Source organism: Tenrec ecaudatus, chromosome 13, assembly GCF_050624435.1.
Source record: "Tenrec ecaudatus isolate mTenEca1 chromosome 13, mTenEca1.hap1, whole genome shotgun sequence".
In the NCBI taxonomy this organism is placed as follows: domain Eukaryota; kingdom Metazoa; phylum Chordata; class Mammalia; order Afrosoricida; family Tenrecidae; genus Tenrec; species Tenrec ecaudatus.
In genome coordinates this window covers 68,188,332-68,210,731 of record NC_134542.1, presented here as the reverse complement: position 1 = coordinate 68,210,731, position 22,400 = coordinate 68,188,332, and the positions used below count along the sequence as shown (strand labels likewise).

Genomic DNA, 22,400 nt, shown 5'->3' with positions numbered 1-22,400 from the left:
GTTCAGCCCTGCTTACCAGTTGTATTGGGCAGGGTTGTCTGGAGAAGCCAAACCAGGGGTCCTCAACTATGTATAAGAAAGAGATTCATATCAAAAGTAGTCTTATAGCAAGAAGGAATTTCAGCCCAGTTCAACTCAAGTCCACAGTCCAATTCTAGCCAGGGTCTTCTTCAGCCGTAGCTGCAGGCAAACAACAAGGAACGGTGAAGTGGGATGCAGGCCGCTCACAGGTCAGTGGGAGCAGCATCTCCGGGAACCGTGGCAGGACACTGACGGTTCTCAGGGTCAGGCGTCCCACATGGGACTGCCTCTGGAGGATTCCACCCCTACACTTTCACACAGACTCAAGTTGATGCAAAAATCTAACTAGCACACTGGTTTTAGCTGTAAGCAAGCCATTTGTTTCCTGATCCTTAGTTCCCTCATCCGTAAAATGGATCTATAAATAGAACCAATCCACATGGCTGTTGGAAGTCTTACATGAGACAACCATGTGTCCATGCTTTGCTGGGGTCTGGTGGACCGACCACACCCACGCAATAAGCACTGGCTGTTGGTTATTATACGATGCTCCCTTATTTGGTAGTATGGCTTGCAGGTGAGCCGCTCACTGGCAGCCTCAGGGCCCTGAGACCAGTGACAGTGTATTCGATGAAAGTACTGCATGGGTTTGAGGCAGTTAGATCTTTGGAGGGTTTCTTGCGGTGTTTCTAAGAACAGATAGTCCCTCATGACGCTCTATGAGAGAAAAGTTCATAGTTAAAATAAAGTCAGCAAAACACTCCTTATTCTTGTCTTCGGTCGACGTTTCAGTGTACATATTATTAAAATAAAGGTGCTGGAAAGCATCTCTGTAAAGAACACTAATTAACTTTGTTCAATCAAGTCATTTTTCAGCTACCCAGGGGCGTCCAAAAGTTCATGGAAACATGGAACTCCGAGATAATGGGCTTCTCCTGCGAATGCTTTCGCGCCCTGGTCTGTGGGGAGACACACGGTCCTTGCTCATCCAGTGGGCCGTGAGTGCATTATCCGGGCCACTCTGGGGTCCTTCTCCCTGAATGAGGGGGGAGCCAAAGCACGGGACCGGTCCCTCATAGACAGCTGGGTGTGCCCGCCCAAGCCTTTTAATCCCAAAGAGTGGTCCAAACGGGAGGAGCCCTCTGGAGAATCACGTCTTTATTAGACACAGAAACCAGGGTCCGGAAGGCGTTCAACAACCAAACTTTTTGAGATTTTCTGAAGCATTCCCTAGGACGCTTAGAGCCAAGTTTCTTAAGTGGTGGGATATGGTAACAGAATGTGTGTGTGGAGGGGTGGAGGGAGGGTCACCCAAATTTGGCAACAGTAAAAGGTTTCTGAATACCCAATGACCAAAACTTAATTGTAAATCAAGCACATAATGAATCTGAGGTGTTTCTGGCAGCACGTGCCGGCATTGCAAATGTCTCAGCTGAACAAGGATCATGAGTGGAAAAAGTTTAAGAATGCTTGTCCTGAAGGAGCTCGGCATTCCCCTGCTGTCTCTGAGCCCCAGAGCCACCGGGACTTGCCGAGGCTGCCCTGGGCCAGTACACAAAGCCCAAGGGCTTAGAAGGCCTCATGGGTCAGAGGAAGAGCCGAGGATTTGGGGCCCAGGCAAGCATGGGTCAGGGCCCTCATTCTACCAGCCATTTGCCAGGATACCCGGACCAATCTCCCTTAACCTCTGAAGACTTGTGTCATCAATGATGTAATAAGGACAATGAAAGAACCAAATTCAGTGGTTGTGGCGTTCTCATGAACTATTTGAAATCATAGTAAAATATGACCTGCCCCAAATACCAAATCCACTGAGTTGATTCAGCTCTTAGCAACCCAAAAATTGTCCCTTTGGATTTTTCCAGGCTATAAATCTTTACAGGAGTAGAAAACTTCATCTTTCTCTTCTAGGGCAGCTGGTGGGTTCGAACTACTGGCCTTGCAACACCCACTACCACACCAGAGTGTCTTCCTGAATTCATTCATTCTAATGTTTAAGTCATTTTTCACCAATCTTCATGCCCCCATACTTTGGAGGATGCACTATTCATTCTTTCATTCATTCAACTTGTTTCATATTTATTGAACACTGATTATGTACCAGGCACGGGGCTGGGTGCTGACAGAGCATATGAAATGGAACAGGGCTGTTGTGGGGCTAATATTCCGTTGTGGGAAGCACGCGATAAACAAATATGCACCCTAGGATATAGACAATTTATCTCCCTCACGCAGGCATTGATGTGATATTTTAAAATAAATACATTGCTTATAATCTACTATACAACAAAGGCATGTTAATGAATATTCACATATCTGGAAATAAATTTGTCAGAGTAAATAAAGAACAAGGGTATGTAGAATTAGAAGACACTATCAGAATAGTAGTTTATCTCCATCTCGCTTGATAGATAAGAAAAAAGTAGAGCCCAGACACTGTAAAAATTCACCCAAAGTCTTGTATTGTTTTTTGGGGGTGGGGGTGGGGTGGGGCGGTAAAACACAGAGAGAGAGATCAGGATCTAAAATGGTTAGCACTCAGATTTCCTGCCCCCTGGTCAATGCTTCCATACTGTTTCTTCCCATCTGAAACTTGATAATAGCCAGTTGTTACTTTGACAGTGTGTTAAAATTATCACACATTTTATACAATGTGTTACAATGATTTGAAATTGGGGTTCCAGCAAAATTGTTTTTTTCTAAGCATGATTCTATGAAACTTTAATATGCTAATAAATTGCAATTGGTTCTCACTTTTGGAAAAGTTTTTTTTGGTCAGATTAGGAGAGCCTGCAGGGTGCCTTCCACACATGTACCTTGTCGTTGTGGCTGGGTACCACTGAGTCCGCTCCCACTCATAGTGACCCCATGCCCAACAGAAAGAAAAGCACAGCTGTCCGGTGCCGTGCCTTGCCACCCTCCCCGTCGTGCTGGTGGAGCCGTCGCTGCAGCCCCTGCGCGGATCCATGTCCTGGAGGGTCTTCCTCTTTCTTGCTGCCCTCTGCTTTGCCAGACACTGCCCTTGCCCAGAGACTGTGTTCTTCTGATAACAAAGCCCACCAGTCAAAGTCTGTACTTGCTTCTAAGGAGCATTCTGCTGTTTCTCTTCCCAGACAGATTCGTTTGTTCTTTTGACAGTCCCTGGTACTTGCAGTGTCCCTCGCCAGCACCGCCTGTCAAGTACACTGATTCTTCTCCAGTCCTTCTTAGGCAGTATCCAACTTTCACGTGCATAGGAAGCGACTGAAAACACCAAGGCTTGGGTGAGGTCAATCCCTGCCTAATGGAAACCCGTGCACAAGCGAGCTAACACTGCCTGGTCTGCTGCAGCTCCAGGATCAGTGTGAGCCCCAGGGTTGATCAGTGTGAGCCCCAGGGTTGATCAGCGTGAGCCCCAGGGGTGTCACTGACTGGTTTCTGAGCGTGATCAGCAAACTTTCCTTCCTGGTCCAGCTTGGTTTGCAAGTTCTGTTGAAATCGCTTCGATATCAAGAAAACCGCTCCTTGCCTTAGAGGTCTGTAAATGCCGATTGTGATTGTGAAAAAGAATTCCTGTAGTTAAGAAACCCGTTCAACTTTGTGTACCCTAACACTCCCCCAATGTATTTGGGGACAATATACATTTTACATTCTGAAACAATGCATGGGGTGCCTGTGCTGAGTGGTGCAGTCAGCTTCCATGTCTAGTATGGCTTGTGAAAGCCCATAATGTTCAATAAGCTACATTCGATCCTACAGCTTTAAAGGGGGCGCTGTCTTGTGTCTTAGGGTCACAGGAGGAACACCTGTTGTTGTTTACCAGTGGGTCAATTCCAACTCATAGCGACCATTCTGGGCAGAGCGGAAATAGCAGAGATCCCCAGGCTTTACCTCCCAGAGAGAGATCCCCAGGGGAGTGCAGGCTGCTGGCCTTTGGGGAGCAGCCCAGCGCTTTCAGCAGGAACACCTCATAGGAGACATTTCTCAGAATGCACCCATCCTTTTAGCTGAGAAGCACTAACACAGTGGTGAAGCACGTGGCTGGCTACCTACCGAAAGGTTGGTGATTCGGGGCTTCTAGTCAGCCTTGGGAGCGAGGTGGAGCAGTCGGCTTCTGCAGAGGTTTACAGCCTTGGAAACGCCAGGACACAGCCCTTCCCCATCTTGTCTGCTCAGGAAGGGTTGGAATGGACTCCATAGCAAAGGTGTTAGGGGTTGTTTTTATCCTTTTAACCAAGGAAAGGAACACGACCGAAGGAAAGAACCAGAAACAATTTAAGTTAAACCAGAGTCTATTGGATGCACCTTTGGAAGGAAACCCCAGCGCCCCCAAACATTGCATAGCGTCAACTGTGATTCACGGAGACCGGGAGGACAGAGGAGAACTGCCCATAGAGTTGCCAGGCTCTAGCGCCACCCTGAAGCACGCTGGCACGGCTGCTCTTTTGTTTCCTGCAGAGTGACTGGTAGGCACAGACCAACGACCTTGCATTTCACAGCCAAGCACTCTAACCGCTACACCACCAGGGCTCCTTTGGAGAAATGCACTTCTCTTCCTGATTCTTTAAAATGATCATTCTCAAGCCTTTCCCAACTTTTTTTTTTAAGGCATTTACAAGCCCAGAGTTCCCCGAACGTGTGTGGCGTCTTCAGGAAACAGGCAAAGAAGGTAGGTACCTGGTCACCTCTGGTCTAAGGCCCCTTCCTTCAGGCCCCCCCCCCAAAAAGTCTAGGGACCAAAAGCTGTTGGTGGCAGCGTGGTCGGTCCATCCAAACATGAAACTGTTAGTGCTAGTTTGAATTCCTTGAGACGAAGGCCTACTTGCTAAAGCGCTCTGGTGCATTGGAGAGGCAGGGGCTACCGTGAACCGAGAATCAATCCCAAACCTGGAAGATAATAAGCGCTAGCTGCTCCCGAGGTGGTTTGCCCGTGCGCTCCTCTCTCGACAGATGTCGGAGCCTCTTTCTGAGGAAGGACCCGAGGTCCTTGGGTAGTACTTTGATACCCTGCTCGGATTCAATATGTGAGATGGAGGCGCCTCTCTGTGACTTGGAGCCCAGAGCAGGCTTTGAAGTCGGATCCAATTTTTGCCGCCTACTATTTGATGTTGAAAGGATGAAATGAAGAAAATGTACGGTTTTTGCCAGTAACTCTGCTGAGCATATGTAAGATTTAAAAAAAAAGTCTTTTGGATGATGTGCTTAAAAAATGTTAAGTAGATTAATACCTTCCTATAGGTTTTCTGTTTTCTTTCTTCCAGCTCTCACTTAAGTATAGGAGGAAATCAGCACAGGGATGTTTTTACATCCTGGGCTATAATTAATTTAAAAGGGGGCTAGGGTGACATGCTCAGAGGAGAGAATAAATGAGCACAGCCAAAGGTGTGGAGACCTTGCTGCTAATTGCCCCCAAGGAGAGGCCCGCTGCTTGAGTCTAATGCAAGACAGCGGCAGCCCACACCCTGTGTCCAGTGTCCACAGCGTGGTCTCTGTTCAATGGAAGCTAGGCTCTTAAGGCTGCTTGATTGGAGAGTAAAAATAATGCTTCTCTGACGGGGTCTTTTGGAAGCACTCGGTCTCTGGGACGGATCCAGTGTCACCTCAACCATGCCACAGTGCTCCAGATCACCAACACCAGTGTCCCTGGGGAGACCCGCGAAAACCTGGTAAGAAGAACATTTTTAATTGCTTGATTCTTATATTATTTGCATGTGTGTGTGTGCTTTTTAAATGAGTTTCTTTGGCAGAACTGTCCAGAAGGCAGGACTCAATTAGATAGTAATATGACCTAATTTTAGCAAAAAAGCCCAAGTCTGGGAAGGCAGAGGTCTGGCAGCAAAACTTGTCTTAGAGGGAGCAGTTTTCTGCCCACCGGTGCCTCATAGGTTTACTCTTCAGAAGGAGGAACATGACTATCAAAGGCCACGTTTCTCCCTTCATTTATGAGAACCTCAAATTAGAAAACAGCTTCAAAACTTCATTAAAAGAAAGATAAGCAGCTGACAACATGTGGTTTGCGTGCATATGTTTTAGGTGACCATGTGCTCCCTCTGCTACAAAGGTATATCCTTCCAGTTCACCCACAGATTCCTCCCAGTCCCTCAAGGTCCACGCTGCTCTGTGTTCCTCTCATCAAGGATTTAGCATCACAAGTACTAGTGGAGGTCAAAACCTAAAGATTGGTAAAGGACATTGACTTAGAAGGAAGTTCTGCCCTATCGGAAATATGGCCATGCTTTCAGCAAGAATACAGGTTTGCCACACTTCTTTGGGATATAGGCCATCCTAGCACCTTTTCTGCATTCTTTGCAGAAGTTGGTATTCCAAAAACATTGGAGGGAAAAATACCACGCATGACTGTAAGAAATAATTATGAGTTCCAGGGGCGTGGGCATGGGAGAGGGGAAGATGGGGGAAAGGAATGGAGGAGCCAACAAACTCAGGAACAAGGGAACAACAAGGGATCTAAATCAATGGTGAGGAGGGCATAGGGTGCCTGGTGAGGTTTGATCAAGGGCAATGTAGCTGAGAGGAATTACTGAAAGAGGAATGAAAGTTGAACATGATAGTGGGCCAAGAGGAAAGTAAAAGGCAATAGAAGAAAGAACTGGGAGGCAAAGGGCATTTATAGAGGTCTAAATACAGGCATGTACATATGTCAATATATTTATATATAACAATAGGGACATAGATCAATATATATATATGTTATATGCTAAATATTAAGATAGCAGATGGACATTGGACCTCTACTCAAGTCCTCCCTCAACTTAAGAAAAATTTGTTTTAATAACTTGGCACTCTGTAATGCTCCCTTCCCAACATGATCCCTGAAGACAAATGGGTGCATAAGCAAATGTGGTGAAGAAAGCTGATGGTGCCCGACTATCAAAAGATACAGCATCTGGGGTCTTAAAGGCTTGAAGATAAACAAGCAGCCATCTAGTTGAGAAGCAACAAAGCCCACATGGAAGAAGCACATCAGCCTGTGTGATCACGAGGTATCGATGGGATCAGGTATCAGGCATCAGAAGGCCCAGAAAAAAACAATTATATTGATGCAAAAGAGGGGGAAGGGGGCGGAGTGGAGACCCAAAGCCCATCTGTAAACAACTGGACATCTCTTCACAGAAAGGTCACAAGAAAGGGACAAGCCAGCCAACAGAGTGCCGTATAGCACTGACGAAACATACAACATTCCTCTAGTTTTTCAATGCTTCCTCCTCCCCACTATCATGACCCCAATTCTACCTTACAAATCTGTCTAGACCAGAGCATGTACACTGGTACAGATAAGAGCTCTCAACACACAGAATCCAGGACAGATAAACCCCTCAGGAACAATCATGAGAGTAGCTATACGATGTTGGTAGGGGAAAGGTTGGGGGAGAAGGGGAGTCGATCACAATGATCAATGTGTAGCCACTCCTCCCAAGGGGGACAAACAACAGAAACATGGGTGAAGGGAGACAGAGGTCGGTATAAGATATCAAATTAATAATAGTTTATAAATTGTCAAGAATTCATTAGGGAGGGAGGAAGAAATGAAGAGCTGATAACAAGGGCTCAAGTAGAAAGAAAGTGTTTTGAAAAGAATGATGGCAACGTATGTACAAATGTGCTTAACACAATGGATGCATGGATTGTTATAAGAGCTGCAGGAGTCCCCAATAAAAAGATTTTTAAAAAAAGAATAAAGAATTATGAACCAGAAGATACTTGAGAAAACATGGGCCATTCAAATAGAAAAAAATATTTTCAGCTTAAAATACTGATTTAACAAAGTCAGCATCATTTGTTTTTGTTTTCTGGAATATGCAATAATTCCTCACGTCTCCCAAAATTTCTTCTTATCCATTTTTCAGTGACGAAGTGGTCCAATGTGGAATGTAAAATACCTAATAAATGTGCTATGACCTTCTGTCTATACTGAGCTTGCACTCTTTGGTAGAGATAAGAAAGGATGAACACATTAAAGTCGGTTAAATGAATATGTAATAAATTATAAACCTGTCAAAAGGACTATGAGGGGGTCTTAAGGATGGGTTCTCTAGAGAAGCAAAACTAGTAACAACTGTATGTATATACAGAGAAATTTATATCAAGAAATGGCTCTTACTATTGTAGAAGTGGGTATGTCCAGGCATGTTCAAGACTGTGGGTCAAATGTAAGCTGAAGGCTTCTCCTGACTCCTAGAGATTCCTGGATTGCTGTACAGGAAACAGGAAGTTCAAACAGAAAGTCCATAGGCTGGTAGATGCCAAACTGAATGAATCTGAGGTCAGCAGTCCACTGATGGCTTCTGGGATCAGTGGGAAATATAAGAGGATGTTGATGAATCAGATGCAGGATCTAAATTCAGCAGAAGTGGGCTAGTTTCCACTTAGAGTAGCACACCCTGAATAAAACCTCTCTCAATTGTATGAAGGCTGTCACTTGATGAAGGAGGTTGGTCAGTTCTTCCCACAGCTGCTTGGCTACTTCACATAAGATCCATCATGGAGTTGACCAGACAATGTTAGATCATAGCATGGGAGAATCTTGGCCCACCAAGTTGATATAAAACCTAACTATCACAGGGGCTTCACAAAGTTCGTCCTTGCCTCTACGAAATACTCGGGCCAAACATTTTCCAAGACAGATAGGTTTGTCCTATTAGCAGCCCGTAATATGGTCAATATCCTTCTCTGTCACCACAATTCAAATGCATGGACTCTTCTTGGTCTTCCTTATTCAATGCCCAACGTTCACATGCTTGTGAGGCTATCGAAAATACCACAGCTTAGTCAAGTCACTTCCTTGTTTTTCAATACTTTAAAGAGGGCTTGTGCAGCACATTTACCCAATGCAATTCATCTTTTCATCTCTTGACCGCTGCTTCCATGAGCATTGAGTGTGGATACAAGCAAGACAAAATTCTTGACAATTTCAACCTTTTCTCCATTTACCATGATGTTACCTGCTGGTCCAGTTGTGAGGATTTTGGTCTTCTTAACATTGAGTTGTAATCCATACTGAAAGCTACAATCCTTGATCTTCATCAGCAAATGCTTCAAGTCCTATTCACTTTCAGCATATTACAGGTTGTTAATAAGCCTTCCTGAAATCCTGATGTTTTCTTAGTCATATTATCCAACTTCTCTGATGATTTGTTCGCCGTACAGACTGAATAAGTATGATGAGAGGACACATGCCTTTCCTGATTGCAAACCATGCAGTATCCCCTTGTTCCGCTTACATAACTGCCTCTTGATCCATGGACAAGTTCTACATAGGCAAGTTCTTGATTCATGGACAAGTTCTACATAGGCACAAGGAAGCATTCTGGAATTCTCATTCTTCTCAAGATTATCACAGTTTATTATGGTCCACACAGTCGAATGCCTTTGTGTAGTCAACGAAACACAAGTAAACGTTGTTTTGGATTTCTCTGCTTTGATTCTGGTACTCTTTGCTTTTGTTAAGATCCATCTGACAGCAGCACTAATATCCCTTGTTCACGTCCTCTCCTGAATCCTACCTGAACTTCTGGCAGGTCCCTGTCAATGTACTACAGCCACGATTGTTGGACAATCTTCAGCAAAATTTTACATGTGATATCAGCAATATTGTTCTATAATTTGAGCATTCTGTTGGATCACCTTTATTTGGAATGGGTACAAATACCACAGTATGACAAATTGACAGACAAGTGGAAGGTTTGAGAAAGATGAGGCTTTAAATCTTTGCTTTAAGTAAAGTGCTACCATTTTGGAGACCCACAGGAGCAGTTCTACCCTGTCCTATAGGGTTGCTGTTGGTCTGAATTGACTTGGTGGCTCTGATTGTATCTTTCCTGATAAAATGTCCAAAGTATGTGAATAATCTTGCCTTCCCTGTTTCTGAGGAGCGTTCGGGCTGTGTGTCTGTTAGTGTTGGCTACTAGACTATTAGGTGTACATTAGACTAATAGAAGTCTACTAGTGACCCCCAAATAGACACAGAATATTTGTGGGACAAATTAAACAGTCCAAATCTGTTGTTTTCCTGTTGCTCTTGTTTTGGATATGGGGGTAAAGAAAGAAGGTTTAGGCAGGAAAAAACTTTTTCTACATCAAATTCTCCTTGAATTTAGAATATGAAAAGTTAAGTTGAAGAACACAAACTTTCCACTCTTACCTAGTTTATGTTTTGAAGGTCATTAGTTGCAGAAACAAGAGCACATTGATGAGCTATTTCGGCTCATGTTATACCTTTGTGTATAATTGTTTGGCTTAAGTGATCTACCACTTCAACCATGTTTTTGTGGAGGGTTGAATGAGAAGATTCTGACCTTTTAATTTTATTTAAAAAAACAAACAAAACACCATGTCAGAGATTCGCCTTCCAACTTGCAGTGAGGCTACTTCATTGTTCTGTTGAGGACTCAGCAGGGGTGGTGTGTGGCTGGGAATAAATCACCCAATCAGGATAACTCTGCTTGAGCTTCTGTAGATGGGGGGTGCCTCAAGCCCTTAGCCAGAGAGCTTACCGCATGTGCCCCACAGCTCCTGGAGAGCCTGACGCCGCCCCACGCAGAGGAAATCCATACACCCAGTGAGAGCACCACACGAAGCCCTTCGGCTGTTCAATTATTTAAGTGAACTGAAAGGACTACAGCCAGACCTGATCTGATTTTACTACATAAAAAATTACTCTTTGGCATTTGTTCACTCATTCCTTCCTTCATGCATTCGTCATCACCTACCAAATGTTAGAACTGCCTTGGGGCGGTGGGCCAATACTTCTCAAACGACCTATTTTGAAGAAGTGGTTTTTATTTGCTTCCTTAATCTCTAACGTGCATTATCCGGCCCTTTAGTGAACTACAATGACAGTGAGTCCTAGAAAAACGAGCGTGCACTTGGGTGCTGTGTCCATGTCAGGTTGATCTAAAAGTGGCTGAGCACTTACACTAAACACCTTTCTGATCATATTTTTGTTGGGCTATACTTCACATACCATACGATTGAAACAGTCAATCATAGTAAGAAGATTTGTGCAATCATCACCACAATCAAGTTCAACACATTTTCTTCTTGCCTCTAGTTCCCCATTTCCCCCATCCTCCCATGCCGATAATCCCCTAAGTGATTATCAATGCAGATGTGGTCTTTATCAATCTACCTATCCTGGGCTTCATATACAGAAAATCATATGAAATGCAAACAAACAATCACAAGGAAAAACACATTGATCTAAAAGTGTCTGAACACTTACCCTAAACTTCCTTACTAAGCATGTGGCCAGTCTGCAGATGACTTTGAGTAGCAGTGTTCTAACTATAGGCCCCATGCTAGGTGTTTACCTATATTTCCGTAATATCAAGGACACAGGTATCATTTAGCTCTGTGAATTGTGCTTTTGATGGTGTCTTCCGAGCCTGCTCCTACAGTTTTTGCTATGTTGGGCGTTTCTTTATCTTCCAGTCTGCAAGTGGGAAAAAGGAATAATGCTCTTTTTTTGAAGATCAAGGAGTCATTGTACTTGCTAAGAGTAGCTTTCGTGACACACACCTTCAAGATGGCGCATGATAAAATTTTAGAGTGGGGGGAATCAGGCTGGCCTCCCCGCCCCTCCCGGAGCGTTCTGGTTCGCAGTGCCCAGTGCCAGCGTGTGGTAGAGCATGCCTAGCATCAGGTTTTAGTGACCTGGTTTCAGATCGGATGTGACATGTCCACCCTCAGACTAAGTCCCACCCACTCTCCTCGCCATAGACATAGCTTCACCATTTCCATGTACTCTGTTACTCTTTCTCTTTACCTGCCTGTGGCTCCTGACTAAACTTGGTTGACCTTGACAGTTGTTCACCTCGGCAGTTCAGAAAGCAAACTTGGAGTCATGGTTCATCCTTACCCACATTCTACCCATGGCCATCGAGTTGATTCAGACTCACACGACCTTCTCTCACCTGCGGCCATAAAGTCTATTTGAGTCATAGCAACCAGAGTAACAGAGTGGAACTGCCCAGTGGTTTCCGAAGTGGTAAGCTTTACGGGAGCAGAAAGCCTCATCTTTCCCCCCACAGAACGGCTGGTGGGTTCGAACTGCTGACATTGTAGTTAGCAGCCCAACACATAACCCATTGTGCCACCACGGCCTTAGAACTCACTATTTTGATAAACTGAGTTCACAAGAGACTGAAAAGTTTTCTAGGAGAGGAACTTTGCATGCTAAAACCAGGGCCATGTCAGGCCAACTGAAATGAGTTGGTCACCCTATAAAAGTAGGAATTGACCTCACTTTGGATGAGATTATTTTCCCCTTTTTATTTCTTCTTGTTTTGTCATGAGATTGCTCTAACAGGCAAGAATCCGCCTTAGATCTGTGCTGCAGACTCGGCTCACGCTGGCTGCCTGTGCTTGGAAGGGTTTGTAAGCAGCTTGCCAAACAGCCACCACGGCGGGTTCATCGAGGGCTCAGATGTCTTCCATTTGACAAGAACATGTTCCTACAACAGAGCCTTCAAGGCCACATCAGCTCTCCTGGAAAGCACATGGAACCCAGGCTCAAATGGGGTGGGGGTGGGGCGAGGCCGGTGGGCCTCTCTGTTCTGAACCCATTTTCATGACTAAGTGCGCTCTCACGGCCTCACCCCTGGCAGCCCCTGGCCTTCTGAAGGCCTGCTCCTTTCACCTCCGTTAAGCTGGTTAGGGCTTAGTGTTGGGATTTGCCTCAGTGGCCTGGTAAAGGACTGTCAGGAGCAGCATTCTGAGCTGTAGCATGTGAGGAAGGAAAATAATAATAATAAGGAAAAATCATCTCCTTGTTAAAGGAGCTTTGTAGACCAGCAGTTCTCAAACACGAGGGCATCAAAGTCAAGCAGAGAGCTTGTTAATACAGAAAATGCTGAACCGCGCCCTCCCCACGTGGAGTTTCAGAGGGGTGGGGTGAGGAGGGAATTTGCATTTTCCACAAGACCCCTGGTGATCTGGGGACTATACTTTGAGAACCACTATGCTAGATGTTTCCCATGTCCATGATATTGTGGGGAATCAGAGAAAGTAGACTTTACGTATGTGGTGGTGGGGGGGGGGGGTTACTTGTTCATTCAACAAATATTTGTTAAGCACCTACTATAATGTCAAGCCAGGGCCAGAAGTAAAAAAGACACGGAGGAGACTGATGACATGCCAATATTTGGTCTCTGCCGCTGCTGCTTCTCCAAAGCAGAATTGGCGATATGGCGAGTTTCCTCATTTATCTCTAGTGGTCTCATTAAATTTTCAGGAAATTCTTAAGAACAACGTTACATTTACTGGTGTTTTGATGTTCTGGAGGAGAAGGGAAGTGTTTCCAAACTATGTAAAATGTTTATTAAAGGGGAAAGAAATAGGGAACCAATCACAATGATCCACAGATAACCCCCTCCCAGGGGGACGGACAACAGAAAAGTGGGTAAAGAGAAACATTGGCCAGTGTTGGACATGAAAAATAATAATTTATAAATTATAAATAATTTATCCAAGGTTTGTGAGGGAGGGAGGATGAGGGAGGGAGGGGTAAAAACTGAGAAGCTGATACCAAGGGCTCAAGTGGAAAAAAATGTTTTGAAAATGATGATGGCAAAATATGTACAAATGTGTTTGACACAATGGATGGATGTATAGATTATGAAAAGAGTTGTATGAGCCCCCCAAAAATGATTTTAAAAATAAATAAAATAAAATTAGGGAGGAGAAAGTTTAAGGGTTCCAGTTTTGAAAATGAATGGCTTTGAAGGGCATTTCTATTTCATAAACTGTACTACCTCTCCCATCCTGGCCATCTGATACTCTCCTGCTGGGCAACATTGTTCCCTAAGTCCAACAGATCTACGTGCAAGTTTCTCTTGTGTGGATATTATCACTGTTTCGTATGTGTGCTGGATTTTTGCAAAAGAATTTAGGCAGGACCAGAATAAGATGCCGTGTAGTTTGAGGCCCTGGGTATAAGGAGGGCGAAACCGGAAGAGAAACAAAGTGGGCATTATAGTCTTTTTAATCCCGGTTAGAATTTGTGATGTAGCAATAGTTATATGACTCATGGAGTTCCGGCATACAAGTGGTTAATGTTTGAAGCTACTCACCAATGGAATGGAAGTTTGATTTTTACAAGAACTACCTCGGAAGAAAAGCCTAGCAATCTACTTTCAAAACACCAGCCTTTGAAAATCTTATGGAACATAGTTCTTCTTGATACATTATGAGACTGCCATGAGTTGGAATGGATCTGATCACAATTTTGTGTGTGTGTGTGTGTGTGTGTGTGTATGTGTATACCGCAAAATATGTACATGAGGGAGTACCCAAAAAATGGAATTTTTTTTCAGAGCTATGTTTTTTTTTTTTACAAAACACTCTTTTTTTATCTTTATTGCCTTTATGGGCAATAACTAGTTATATATATTTAAAATATTTGTATCTGGCCCTTTACAGAATATGTAAATCAGCTCGTCCTCCACTCATTCCTATCTTAGTAGTTTTAGCCTGTGCATTTAATAAATCACCATGACCTACTACCCTTTTTGGTTTGTTTCTTGCTACTGACATGTTTGGAATCCATCCCTCACTTTCTCTACAAAACACTCTTATCACCTTTAAATACTCTCCATTACACTTTATACATTTATCAAATCTGCGATTCCATTCTTCAAAACATTTTTCAAACTCATCGGTCTGGATGGCTGAAAGCACCTCCTCGCTTTTTTTTCTTCACCTCTTCTACATCTTCAAATCACTGTCTTTCATGTTCCTCTTCATTCACGTAAACCAAAAGAAGACTCACAGAACACGGTCAGGTGAGTCAGGTGCGTGGGGCAAGAGAGGCATGCTGGTTTTCGCCAAAAACTGGTGCACTGAGATGGCAACTTGAGCAGGTACATTGCTGTGGTGGCAAAACCAGTCCCCTGTCTACCACAAATCAGACCTTACTTTGTTGCACACTGTTACACAATCTTTTCAGAAGTTCTAAATAGAAAGCTTGATTAACAGTCTGACCTGGTGGAACAAACTCCAAATGCACTATCCTCACATCAAAAACACAAATGAACATCATCTTGATCTTTTATTTCACTTGATTATATTTGAGGGGGTGAGGTGATGATGGCTTCTTCCACTGACTGGTTTGATGTTTGCTTTCCAGGTCATTAGCATAGCACCATGTCTCATCACCAGTAAAGACCGTGGGGGGGAAAGTTGGGGTCTCTTCAGAGCTGTTCTTTCATGGCATGGCAAGTTTCCACTCGATGGTCTTTTTCCTGCTCAGTCAGAACCGAGGCACAAGTTTGGCAGTGACCCTTCTCATTCCCAAATCTTCCATTAAAATTCCCTGAACCTCCCGAGCTCCACGATCGTCCAGATAACTTCCCCATCTCTTCAGTGGCTTGATGTTGGTCTTTGAGTGCAAATTCATGAACTTTGTTGACATTTTCATCCATTTGAAAAGTTGACAAAAGTCCAGAATGAGGTTTGTCATCAATGGACTTTTCACCTTTTTTGAAATCAGAAAACCACTCATATACTTGAGTTTTTCCCATAGCACTGTCCTTGTAAGCTGTATTCAACATCACAACAGTATCTGTGGCATTTTTCCTGAGCAGGAAACAAAATTTCACAGCCACATGCTGTGAAATTAAATGGACCACCACACACAAAAAAAACAAGGTTTGAGTGAAACTGCTTATATGAAAAAATTCACTGTGACCATCGAGAATCTTCCCAGGTGACGCCACTGAGTGCACTGACTCATAGTGAGTTGCTTAGTGCTCAGTTAGCAGGAAAAATGAGTACTTTTCCCAGTTTTTTGGGGGGTACTCCCTCATACATACACACATATACCATATATACTTGAGCATAAGCCAACCCAAAATATCAGCCGAGGCACCTAATTTTACCACGAAAATTTTACCATTAAAAATGTGCTGGACTCTCCCAACACAACTGCTGGAGCCAAAGTGGGTGAACAAGTAAATGTGGTAAAGAAAGCTGATGGTGCCCAGCTATCAAAAGAGATAGTGACTGGGGTCTTAAAGGCTTGAAGATAAACAAGCAGCCATCTAGCTCAGAAGCAACAAAGCTCACATGGAAGAACACACCAGCCTGTGTGATCCAGTGGTCCCAAAGGGATCAGTTATCAGGCATCAAAGAACAAAAAATCATATCATTGGCTGCACACCTCCATGATAGGATCGCTGAGGACAAACGGGTGCATAAGCAAATGTGAAGAAAGCTGATTGTGCCCGGCTATCAAAAGAGATAGTGTCTGGGGTCTTAAAGGCTTGAAGGTGAACAAGCGGCCATCTAGCTCAGAAGCAAAAAAGCCCACATGGAAGAAGCACACCAGCCAGTGCGATCACGAGGTGCCAAAGGGACCAGGTATAAGGCATCATGCAAAAAAAAAAAAAAAGATATGTGTATATGTATATATGTGTGTGTGTGTGTATGTATATATATATGTGTATGTATATACATACCATATTGAATGAAGGGGGAAGTGCAGAGTGGAGACCCAAGGCCCAAGTGTCGGCCAATGGAGATCCCCTCAGAGAGGGGTTTAGGAGAGGAGCTGGGTCAATCAGGTGCGAGGTAGTACCGATGAAGAACACAGCTTTCCCCCAGATCCTGGATGCTTCCTCCCCGCAACTACCATGATCCGAATTCTACCTTGCAGGGCTGGATAGGGCAGAGATTGTACACTGGTGCATATGGGGGCTGGAGGCACAGGGAATCCAGGGTGGATGATACCTTCAGGACCAGGGGTGTGAGGGACGATGCTGGGAGAGTGTAGGGTGAATGGGTTGGAAAGGGGGAACTGATTACAAGGATCCACATGTGACCTCCTCCCTGGGAGAGGGACGACAGAGAAGGGGGAGAAGGGAGACTCCGGATAGGGCAATATATGACAAAATAATGATGTATAAATTACCAAGGGCATATGAGGGAGGGGCGAGCGGGGAGGGAAGGGGGAAAAAAAGAGGACCTGATGCAAAGGGCTTAAGTGGAGAGCAAATGCTTTGAGAATGATTGGGGCAGGGAATGTATGGATGTGCTTTATACAATTGATGTATGTATATGTATGGATTGTGATAAGAGTTGTATGAGCCCCTAATAAAATGTAAAAAAAGGAAAAAATGTGCTGGAAAAACTTGGCATATACACAAGTATATATGGTATATCATGGAGCTCTCCTACTTTTGCTGAAAAGACTGAAAAGATCTTGGTTTGGGGTCCAGTTTCAAATCTTGGAGGATAAGAACAGCAGAGTCCTTGAGACAAGTTTCAGGTAGGAGAGCTTACCTCAACTGGTGAAGCCTCTGTCTTAAATTATTCCGCTTTAAGGAATCACATCTATTTAGGATATTTATATATAGTAGTTACTTGCTAACTGCAAGATCCGCACTTTGAAACCACCAGCTGCTTGAAGGGTGAAAGATGAGACTTCTGCTCCCATGAAGGTTTACAGCCTTGGAAATCCAAAGGGGGAGAAAAACGAGGCTTGATTTCCTCAAAACCCCACAAGGGCAGTTCCCCTGTGTCCTACAGCGTTGTTGTGAGTCGGAATCAATTCGACAGCAGTGAGATCGAAGTGTGGACCCAGATGGGGTGGGCAGGAGATATCAAACTATTGCTGTTATTAAATCAATTCCAGGTGGTAATGATGCTATAGAACTGAGGAGAACTTCCCACCCCATAGGTTTTCCAAGGCTGTAATCTGTGCAGAAGCAGACTGCTAGATCTTTCTCCCTCAGAGCAACTGGTGGATTCAAGCTGCTCACCCTGTGGAGGGCAGCTGATCACTTAACCATTGCGCCACTTACTGAACTCCTTACCGAAGCCCTTGCCATTGAAGATCAAAGACCACACCCTTCGGTGTGGATTACACCTCAATATGAGGAACACCAACCTCCTCACCACGGGGCCAATCAGCAGCAGCAGCAGGATCAGCAGCAGAAAGATTGAACTTGCGGTGGATTGCATTTTAGTTAGCAACATAATTCACACCCTGAGGTCACGTTTCCTGCCCTTGCGGGCTCTGCCCTTGCCTGCTCTGCCCTCTGTCTGGAGGGGACTGACCTTCCGAGTGTGAGTCCGGTGTCAGCTGGATCCCAGTTGGTGCTGACCAGTCGGGGGTACGAGTGGCAGATTGGAGCGCAAGGCGGAGAGAGGAGGAGCCGTCCCAGGCCTGTTTCTCCCGGCCTTTCTGCCTCAGCGGCTTCTTTGGCAGCAGTTACACCTCCTCTGCGCCTTCAGCTTCCCGCTGCCAGGATCACAGTGCATTCAGCTTTGGTTGGAAGTCTTGAAATCAGAAAGGATGAGTCTTCTAAAATCCGTGGATAGGAGTTTTGTCAGCTTTTGGTTTTGTTTTTTTTTTCAGGTCTTTAATTACTTTCAATTGATGACTTGTCATTTGGGGCTGGCATGCTGTGCACTTCTTTGTTAAATTCATTCCTGCCTTGTTCTCTTTTGAAGCTAGTGTAAGTGCATTGTTTTTGGTTGGATTTTTGGATTATTCGTTGCTAATGTACAGAAATAACAATTGGCTTTTGTATATTGATCTTGTATCTTACAAGCAGGATAAACACGTTTATTAGCTCTAAGTGTGTGTGTGTGTGTGTGTGTGGTGTTTCCTTGGATTTTGCTAGATACCTATAAGAGTGTGTCATCTGCATCTTACTTCCTCTGTTTCCACAAGAGGCCTTCGATTCCTTTGCCTGGCTGAACTGCTTTGGCTCGAACCACTAGGATAATGTTGAATAGAACAAACTGGCAATTTTAAGTTTAAAAGAGTAAGAGGCATTGGCCACCTATGGAAACAATATTGGGCTATTTAAGATAAATTAAGATGCATCCGATGTATGCGTTTACTTTGTTCCGTTTTGTTGTTATTACACAGCAGAAACGTTTTTCGTGATATCGTAGTAGTTATCGGAGTAGGGGCAGAATTCACCTCTCTTCAGGGTGGCTACTGAAAATGACCATCCACTAAAGGTTAAACACACCTCCGCTCCCCCACAGTTTTACTGCCACCTTTCTCAGGGAACACTTTCCTTCTGTTTGGGTTCAATAATGCGTAGCCATCACTGTACACGACTCACAGACCAAATGTCCAGTTAAGTAGCTTCATAAGCAAGTAATTGGGTATATTTGGGAGCAGGAGCAGGAACTACACAGGCAAAGTCTGGACGGCTTCCCCAAAGTGCGGAGCCCAGCTCTCCCTTCTTCAGTGTAGGACAGCTCTCTCAGCATCTCTTGGCCAAGCAAGCAGGCGGGTCTTTCTCTCTTCCATGTACCCACCTTGCTGACCATCTCAGGACAAGCTGCTCTGCTTTTGTCTTCTCTGCGCCATCAGCCTCTCCAACTGACCCACCTCATCACCAGCGTAACAGTTTTGTTCAGCTCTCTTAGCTGTAATCCTAGCGGCAAGTGTCTGTCATCACCACCAAGTTAGTCTGGTAGACTAGAGAAATAACACTCATAGACACTCACATTTTATAAGAGAGAGTTTTATATCGAGGGTAAGTGTACAATGAGAAAGCATCCCAACCCAGTGCTGTCCAAGTGCATAAGCCTAGCAGACATTAGCCCATGTATCGGACACCGATCTACAAAATCCTCCTCAATCTCACAAAGCACATGTAATGATGCCAACTGCAGGAGGATAGCAGAATCAATGAGTGTGTAAGCATCTCAGTGCTGGCAGGGGTCTGTCTCCACGCGGCTGCTCCAGCACCCAGGGCTGCATCAGGGTAGGTCCATGTGGCTTCTCCTCAGGGATGTCTAGCAGGAAGTGAACCTTGCCAGCTGAAGCAGAGAACTTGCTAAGGCAGCCGCACACTGGTCCGACCATCAGAGAACAAGAGACCAGATAGGTGAGGCTTACCAAGCCATTTATCTTTCCACCTTTCAATTAATCTGCCCTTCAATTAGTCCCATGTGTTCATCAGCCAGGTTGGCACAGTGAGCCGTAACTATCACAACCACCGACTGTAGCAGGGTCCTTTCTAGGCCTATTGCGGGTTTCAGTGTTAAAGCCCATTGCCCATCGCACAGCTCTTGTAGAGGTGCCCTGCCCTTTCTAAGGAGCCTTCGTGACACTGTGTTAGGGGTTGGGTTGCCAACCGTAGGGTTGGTGGTTCAAATTTACCAGCTGCTCCATAGGAGAGAGATGAGATCATCTGCATCCTTAATGATTTCCAGCCTCAGAAACCCTATTGAGGGTTAGTATGAACAAGAATTCCGGAGAAAGAAGGGGCTTTCCACTCCCCTGAAGAGTTAGTCTCAGAAACTTAGAGGCGCAGGTCTACCTTGCTCTGTAGGGTTGCTCTGTGGGTTGGTATCGACTTGATGGCAATGAGGGAGTGTGAGTGATGAAAAAGAGTTGATTTGGTGGCAGTCGATTGTCCATTGGTTGGGCATCCTCATTTGTCTCTCTTCTTCCCCCTTTTCCCTTTTCTGCTTCTTGCTGTCTGCAAGTTCTGGTGGGGTGGTGACATGCACAAGCGATTTCAAGGCATGGCCTTCTGTGTTAGTCCGTGTTGACCAGAGAAACAAATTCATAAACTTCTTATGTGTAATAGAAAGAATTTTATATCCAAGAGCAGTTGAGTCGATCCAGATCAAGTCCATGAGTCCAATATTAGCCCATGTGTCCCATTCCAATCTACTAAGTCCTCTTCTGACGTAGGAAACACATGCAATGACACCAAATGTAGGAAGATCAGAGGCCAGTAGGTTGGATGGTTTCTCTATCCAGTGGTGGTGGAAGCATCTCAGTGCTGGCAGAGGTCTCTACGTAGCTCTTTCAGCTTCAAAACTCTGACTGCCTCAGGGTCGCTTCACGTGGCTCCTCCTCAGGAATGTCTCACAGGGAGTGAGCAGAGAGAGAGTCTTTCCTGCCTCCAAGGAGGAAAAGCCAGATTTCCCAGAATTCTCAGGAGAAAGTCATGCCCACACAGAGGGCTCATTGGCTATGATCTGATTGACCGACTAGACTCCACCTCTTCACTCTTAATCATCTCAAGTCCCACATTGACACCAAATTATGTAACGACCACCCCTTCCCACTAGGTCCGTGAACTGACTGACCTCCTCGTCATAGGCCACAGCCATTTCATTTGCATAGTAGACTATACTCACTGCATGTACGCATGTATTGTGACTATTCTCTGCAAGATGAGTAAAACAGACCAATCACAGAGCAGGCTGCAGCCCAGAGGCAGACAAAAAGTATCAGATTATCTGGTCTTTCACAGCATACCCAGGACATGTCAATCAAGCTGGGAAACAGGAGCAAAGCTTCTCCAGTAGACAACTAGGGAAAGAGTAACTCCTCTGGGCTCAGAGGAAGGGGACATCTCTCAAACTGTTTTCCAAAGAACCAAGGCAAAAAGGCACCAGAAGGAACTCACCTCACCACAGAAGGAGATTCTAAATAACAAAGTATTGAAATGAAAATCATAATTTATAATGATGACCTTCTCTAGAGAAAATCAGTGACTCTAATTGTTTAGCTGAGAAAAGTCAGAGCTTGGGTTTTAAAATGGGTCGATGTTTCAAGTTTTCACACAACGCACATTTAAAAACAAACCAGCTACCTGTTTTTCATGAATACTTAATGATATTTTTAGAGTAACAACCAATTTTCATGCTTTGGGACACTTAACCTAAAAAATGAAATCATATTAGAATTAGAAATTACATTAAAACAGAGAATGGTAATTGTTGAAATGTTACTTTAGTTGTTTATGAAATTGAAGATGAGAGGTGCTAATAAGATAAGTCACATTCTTGAACCAAGATTTTCCATTCTTCAAGACAAAAAAGCCCTTAAAAAGATGAATACTTTGTTTCACTGGCTTACATGTTGACGTTGGTGATGACGATATTAGGTGCTGCCAAATTGGTCCCAACGCTTAGCAACTCTAAGAACAACAGAACAAAACACCATCCAATCCACCCCCTCCTCAACCATATTGCTATAATTGAGTCCATTGTTGTGGCCACTATGGAAGTCCATCTCATTGAAGGTCTTCCTCTTTTCCACTGACCTTCTCTCCCAGACATGATGTCCTCCTCCACGGACTGGTCCTTCCCCAAAACATGCCCGATATACATGAGACACCATCAGTGCTCATGGAAACAGCAGTCAAGAGCTCAGAAGACACATTGTATTGGGTAAATCTGCTGCATGAGACCACTTTAGGTATTGAAAAGCAAGAATGTGACTGTGAGGACTAAGGTGGGCCTGACCCAAGCTATGGTATTTTCAAAGATCTCATATGCATGAGAAAGTTGGGTATTGACTAATGAAGACCGAAGAAGAATCAATGCATTTGAATTGTGGAGCTGGTGAAAAATAGTGAAAGTATTATGGACTGTTAAAAGGACAAATCGATCTGTCT

At 44.4% G+C, this 22,400-nt stretch overlaps 1 protein-coding gene across 1 annotated transcript in view; it reads left to right on the top strand.

Annotated features, from left to right (window-relative positions):
* Positions 1-22,400, top strand: part of MYO3B (myosin IIIB) — a 504,101-nt gene that overhangs the window by 377,791 nt on the left and 103,910 nt on the right. The window contains exons 31-32 of the mRNA XM_075529130.1: positions 4,609-4,669; positions 5,570-5,666. Of these exons, the coding sequence (XP_075385245.1) occupies positions 4,609-4,669; positions 5,570-5,666 (158 nt within the window). The remainder of the gene's footprint in view (positions 1-4,608; positions 4,670-5,569; positions 5,667-22,400) is intronic.